Raw genomic sequence first — 6,990 nt, forward strand, 5'->3', positions numbered from 1 at the left:
CACTTTGTAGTTCTACAATTACTGACTGTAGTCCATCTTTTTCTCTACATACTTTGTTACCCTCTTTCATGCTGTTCTTCAATGGTCAGGACCCCCACAGGACCACCACAGAGCAGGTATTATTTAGGTGGTGGATCATTCTCAGCACTGCAGTGACACTGACATGGTGGTGGTGTGTTAGTGTGTGTTGTGCTGGTATGAGTGGATCAGACACAGCAGCGCTGCTGGAGTTTTTAAACACCTCACTGTCACTGCTGGACTGAGAATAGTCCACCAACCAAAAATATCCAACCAACAGCGCCCCGTGGGCAGCGTCCTGTGACCACTGATGAAGGTCTAGAAGATGACCGACTCAAACAGCAGTGATAGATGAGCGATAGATCTACAAGGTGGACCAACTAGGTAGGAGTGTCTAATAGAGTGGACAGTGAGGTATTTAAAAACTCCAGCAGTGCTGCTGTGTCTGATCCACTCATACCAGCACAACACACACTAACACACCACCACCATGTCAGTCACTGCAGTGCTGAGAATGATCCACCACCTAAATAATACCTGCTCTGTGGTGGTCCTGTGGGGGTCCTGACCATTGAAGAACAGGGTGAAAGCAGGCTAAAAAGGTATGTAAAAAAAATGGATGGACTACAGTCAGTAATTGTAGAACTACAAAGTGCTTCTTTATGGTAAGTGGAGCTGATAAAATGGACAGTGGGTGTAGAAACAAGGAGGTGGTTTTAATGTTATGGCTGATCAGTGTATAAAGGAAATTATATGCAGCAACAGTTTAGGGAAGGCCCTTTCCGGTTCCAGCATGACTGTCCCCCTGTGCATGAAGCAAGATCTATATAGACATGAAGAAAATCTCAGTTTACCATCACAATCTCCGTTCGCTTTACCCCTGAAAAACAGTTTGATTGACAGCAGGTAAGCAACAAGTACCTACCCTTTCCGTCTGATCGGCCGTTTGTAAATTCGCTTCGGCATTGGTAAAAGTGTTTCACCTCTTGTAATTTTGTTTTTGTTGTAAATTTGTTTTTGTTTTTTTTGTAATTTTGCTTTCTACAATGTTAATTAGTTTTGCACTTCTCGGCCACCGTACTTTCTTGACTAATATCAGTGCCCATCTACGTATATAAAGGCTCTTTTGTACTACTGAATGGGCACAAATTCCCATACACAGCCATACTTCAAAGTCTTGTGATAAGCCTCCTCAAAAGAGAGGCTGTTGTTCTAGCTGAAAAGATCACATTGAAGTCACTTAGTTTTAATACAGTTTGTTTTTGTAACTGGACGCCCGACAAGCTCATGGCCATGTGTCCAAATACTTCTAGTGTATATGTGAGGGGAGAGGCACAGCGTCAGAGAGCCATGACAAAGTTCAATTTATCTGTCTGTCTGTGTATCTGTCTGTCTGTCACTGCGTCTCTGTCTATCTATCTCTGTGTCTCTGTGTATCTGTCTATCTGTCTATCGGTCTGTCTGTGTATCTGTCTATCTATCTCTGTGTCTCTGTCTGTCTGTCTGTCTGTCTGTCTGTCTGTCTGTCTATATATCTGTCTCTGTCTGTCTGTCTGTCTGTATCTATCTAGCTATTTGTCTGTCTGTCTGTCTATCGGTCTGTCTGTGTATCTGTCTATCTATCTGTCTGTCTATCTGTGTGTCTCTGTCTGTCTATCGGTCTGTCTCTGTGTCTCTGTCTGTCTGTCTATCTATCTGTCTGTCTGTCTGTCTGTCTGTCTATCCATCTGTCTCTGTCTGTCTGTCTATGTCTATCTCTGTGTCTCTGTCTGTCTGTCTGTCTGTCTACCTATCGGTCTGTCTGTGTATCTGTCTGTCTGTTTATTTGTCTATCTATCTGTCTCTGTCTATCTGTCTGTCTCTGTCTGTCTGTCTGTCTGTGTATCTGTCTATCTATCTGTCTCTGTCTATCTGTCTATCTCTGTCTGTGTCTGTCTGTCTATCTATCTATCTATATATCTGTCTCTGTCTGTCTGTCTAGCTATCTATCTATGTAGCTATTTGACTGTCTGTCTATCGGTCTGTCTGTGTATCTGTGTGTCTCTGTCTGTCTGTCTGTCTGTCTGTGTATTTGTCTATCTATCTGTCTATCTATCTATCTCTGTGTCTCTGTCTATCTGTCTGTCTGTGTATCTGTCTATCTATCTATCTGTCTCTGTCTGTCTGTGTCTGTCTGTGTCTGTCTGTGTCTGTCTGTCTGTCTATCTATCTGTCTCTATCTATCTATTTATCTATCGGTCTGTCTGTGTATCTGTCTCTGTCTATCTGTCTATCTGTCTATCTGTGTCTGTCTGTCTGTCTGTCTGTCTGTCTGTGTATTTGTCTATCTATCTATCTCTGTGTATCTGTCTATCTATCTGTCTCTATCTATCTATCTCTGTGTATCTGTCTATCTGTCTATCGGTCTGTGTGTATCTGTCTACCTGTCTCTGTCTATCTGTCTGTCTGTGTATTTGTCTATCTATCTGTCTCTGTCTAGCTATCAATCTATCTGGGATCATCAACTTTTGGTGCTTGATTAAGTTTGTGCTCCCTGGCGGTACATGTTGATGATCTATTGCAGAATTACATACAGAACTGAGGGGACAGGGTGCAGACTCACCACTTTGATGACATAAGGTGCGTCGGCTCCAGCAGTACCTGATGCTTCACTTGCTGAAACGAGAGAGAAAACATAAATAAATAAGCGGGATCACACCTCACCACTGTACATGACACCTAAAAATAGGTCTCATGCAAAAGCCTGTACACTCCTAATGAAAGTCTTTGATATGGTGATTTTTTTAGGGGTCGCCAAAATTGTTTTGGCACAGTTTTTACACACAGTTTTAGAACCCCGGATCTCAGTGGTAGTGGGCTAGCTTGATTTACCGCTGAGCTACCCAAGCACAAACAATGTAAGACGTCCTTTATAGCAAATGACACCATCCCTACACTCCAGGACACACCCCTATATCCTCAAGCCATGGTCTCCTATCTATACCAACACTCTAAAAGTCAATCCCACAAAACCTACATAACATTGCAACATTTTGGTCTTTCGAATTGCAGATGAAACCTCCTAACCCAGCTTTTGTTTTTTTTGTATCCTATAAAAATCAAACGTTGCTAAAAGTGGCATATATTACTGGCTTTAAAATGTGTGGATGTTTGTTCCCTGTACCCGATTTGTGAAATTAATAGGGTTATTCCAGCTCAACTCAACAATTTTTAAGCTGGAATGACCCAAAATTTGACCAGATCACTGACTCTTACCGAGATACAACAGGCCGAAGCCTCCCTGGCCGATCGGACGGCCGAGTTTCCAGCTTTTCTTTGTTGTATCCGTTAGCACTTCTCCTGGTGGGAACTCCTCGGCCAGCTTTCTCTTTGCCGGCGCTCTCCCTTTGCCAGCTGATTTGCCCTTGGGTGGCATCTGACCTGTCGACCGAAATACAAACCCTCCGTTAGCACCAAGATTAATAACAATAACAATCACAGCGGTTATTATAACAAGTAAGTTGATGGATACCTACATTTACATTTTCAGCATTTAGCTTTTATCCAAAGCAACTAACAGTACTGTGACAGTATACTGTCTAAGCAATCGAGGGTTGAGGGCCCTGCACAAGGGCCCAACAGTGATGGCAGTGATTACTAGTCCAGTACCTTAACCGCTAGGCTACAGCTGCCCTACCATACCACCAGTCTGATTTTTCCTGCATGAAAGATTTACTACTTTCATTAGTGGGTGCTCGAGGTGGAACAGTGGCATATTATGCTAGATCACTGCTAAAAAACTAGGTTCGAATCTCAGTGGTCAAATATCGACTGGCCGAGCATCTACGATAACATGCTTGGCTATGACTGTGGGTGGGGTTTGATGGCCGAAGCCTCGAGATGAACTGGTGCCTGGGTTTCCTAGTGGAACTGGACCCACGGCAGCAGGTTTAAGTTCAGTCAAAATAAGATGGTATCTCTGACATGTTCTGACTCTTCACAGTAGTTACACAGGGGCCGTGTGTTCCCCTGGTAAGCGACGCACACGCACCCGGCCATCCATGTGATGTAAAAGAAAACGTGATTCATCAGACCAGGCCACCTTCTTCCATTGCTTCGTGGTCCAGTTCCGATGCTCATGTGCCCATCGTTGGCGCTTTCGGTGGTAGACAGGAGTCACCCTGACCCCATACGCAACAAACTGTGATGCTCTGTGTATTCTGACACCTTTCTATCAGAACCAGCATTAACTTCTTCAGCAGTTTGAGCTACAGTAGCTCGTCTGTTGGATCGGACCACACGGACCAGCCTTCGCTCCCCACGTGCACCAACGAGCCTTGGCCGCCGGTTCACCACTGTTCCTTCCTTGGACCACTTTTGATAGATACTGACCACTGCAGGCCAGGAACACCCCACAAGAGCTCCAGTTTTGGAGATGCTCTGACCAAGTCGTCTAGCCATCACAATTTGGTCCTCGTCAAACTCGCTCAGATCCTCACGCTCGTCCATTTTTCCTGCTTCTAACATCAACTTTGAGGATAAAATGTTCACTTCACCAGTCAGTGCTCAAAATATACTATAATCTTACTATATAACACATATTACATTTTATTTTAGCTCATCTTAGTTGTTGCTCTTGAAACAGCTCATGCATCAGCTCATATTGAGATGAACTACGTCATTTGAGCCTGCTGAAACTGTCCACAACCAAGCAAGCTTTACACTACCATGAGCTTGAAGACTACAGTGCACGAAATAATCCAAAACTTGACTAAATTTTGTTGCTTAAGGACAAAAAAAAGCCTTCTAGAGAAGGGCAGGTTATGACTTTTAGATCATTTAATTCTGTGTTTGTATGATTTGTGTAAATCGTGTATTTATTTAAAGTATCCTCCAGGCCACCCAAGAAGGATGGGCCCTGCTGAGTCTGGTTCCTCTCAAGGTCTCTTCCTGTAATTTTCAGGGAGTTTTTCCTTGCCACAGTCGCCCTCGGCTTGCTCAACAGGGGTTTTTGTATCTGTTGGTCCTGGATTTTGTAAAGTTGCTTTGAGACAATGTCTATTGTAAAAAGCGCTATATATATATAAAGTTGACTTGACTTGTACTTACATGAAACAGAAAGTTATTTAGCCAGCATGACTAGTAGTTTGTTTGTGTTAGTTTCACTTTATTTAGCATGAATTCCAAATAGCTATTTAGGTAAAACCTAAAACACTACACAGTGAGCAAACTGTATTATTTTAAACCCTGTGTAGTGCACTTGCTATACAAACTACTGAGTGATTCGGGACCTGATTAAGGGGATTCCTATAGTACTGAAACCCGCATTAGCATGTTAGCTATCATGCGCACATCACTTATTTGCACAGATAAACTATATATCAACATGACTTTGACTATAGTATACGCAAATTTGAAATTATTTAATATTCCGCATGATTATTAAGAGTTTTGGAAGGAAAATTGGGTTTATTAATGTGCTAAAGCTAATAGTTACCAATAGAATACGGCCGCGTACCGAATCGAGTATTACACACTACCTAGTGCACTAGAAAAACTCAGAGTTACATTGGAAGCACACAAATCTAGCACACTACGTAGGGCATTAGAGGGCGAATTGACACGCAGCCGTTAATGTACCGCGTAGGCAACACTTCCTCGTTTATAAAAAGAAACCTAACCCACAAATCGCTTTAAAACATCATTTATGTATTTTATAGAACGTATTCATTAATAAACAATCATCAGACAAATCTCAAACATCACACACCTTTATACAGCTGAAGTTATGATATGAAAGCAGCACCTCCAAAGTTCCCGCACAACTCTCGAACTGTTTTGAAGCCGATGAATCTGATTGGCTTAGACGAGGATACGCAATTTCTCTCCGCCGCAGTGCTTCATGGGATGTGTAGTTCTTGAGTGCAAGCTGCCTCAAATTCTACTTTAAGCTTAAGGAAAGCAAATACATTAAATTTACCTAAACACGATGCATTCGAATTTTCTTCCTGCAATTATAATAATAATAATAATAACTGAATAATAATAATCATCATTATAATAATAATAAAATAGTCTATTTATTTATTTATTTATTTATGGGCTGCACGGTGGTTTGGTGGGTAGCACTGTTGCCGCACAGCAAGAAGGTCCTGGGTTCTTTTTGTGCAGAGTTTGCATGTTCTCCCCGTGTCTGTGTGGGTTTCCTCCGGGAGCTCTGGTTTCCTCCCACAGTCCAAAAACATGCAGTCAGGTTAATTGGAGACACTAAATTGCCCTATAAGTGAATGTGTGTGTGTGTGTGTGTGTGTGTGTGTATGTGTGTGTGTCTGCCCAGCAATGGACTGGCGTCCCGTCCAGGGTGTTACTGTGTGCCTTGCGCCCATTGAAAAGCTGTGCGACCCTAATTGGATGAGCAGATAAGAAAATAAATGAATGAATAAATGAATATTTGTTTATTATACACAAGATTCATCAGTTCACAAGTTTAATGTCAAACACAGTCATGCGCAATTTTGTATCTTTAGTTCACCTCACTTGCACGTCTTTGGACTGTGGGAGGAAACCGACATGGACACGAGGAGAACATGCAAACTCCACAGAGAAAAGACCCAGACCGCCCAACCTAGGGATCGAATTCAGGACCTTCTTGCCCATAACTCTAGGCAAACTATCTTCAATTCACTTTTTATTAAAAAGAGTAAGTAAAGATCCACTGTAAACTTGTAATGAAAGTCACTCACTCACTTTCTTATCCGCTTATCCAATTAGGGTCGCGGGGTGGTGCTGGAGCCTATTCCAGCTTTTCAATGGGCGCAAGGTACACAGTAATACCCTGGACGGGGAGCCAGTCCATTGCAGGGCAGACACACACACATACACTCATACACACACCTATTCACTAATAGGGCAATTCAGTGTCTCCAATTAACCTGCATGTTTTTGTACTGTGGGAGGAAACCGGAGCTCCCGTAGGAAACCCACGCGGACACG

At 42.7% G+C, this 6,990-nt stretch overlaps 1 protein-coding gene across 1 annotated transcript in view; it reads right to left on the bottom strand.

The window, feature by feature from the left end:
* vrk1 (VRK serine/threonine kinase 1) overlaps window positions 1-5,856 on the bottom strand; it is a 28,264-nt gene extending 22,408 nt beyond the window's left edge. Inside the window, exons 1-3 of the mRNA XM_063007447.1 lie at window positions 5,768-5,856; window positions 3,274-3,438; window positions 2,621-2,673 (exon numbers count right to left, since the gene is read on the bottom strand). Of these exons, the coding sequence (XP_062863517.1) occupies window positions 2,621-2,673; window positions 3,274-3,433 (213 nt within the window). The 5' untranslated portion in view covers window positions 3,434-3,438; window positions 5,768-5,856. The remainder of the gene's footprint in view (window positions 1-2,620; window positions 2,674-3,273; window positions 3,439-5,767) is intronic.
* Window positions 5,857-6,990: the final 1,134 nt, after the last annotated feature.

This window comes from Trichomycterus rosablanca, chromosome 13 (assembly GCF_030014385.1).
Source record: "Trichomycterus rosablanca isolate fTriRos1 chromosome 13, fTriRos1.hap1, whole genome shotgun sequence".
NCBI classification, from domain to species: domain Eukaryota; kingdom Metazoa; phylum Chordata; class Actinopteri; order Siluriformes; family Trichomycteridae; genus Trichomycterus; species Trichomycterus rosablanca.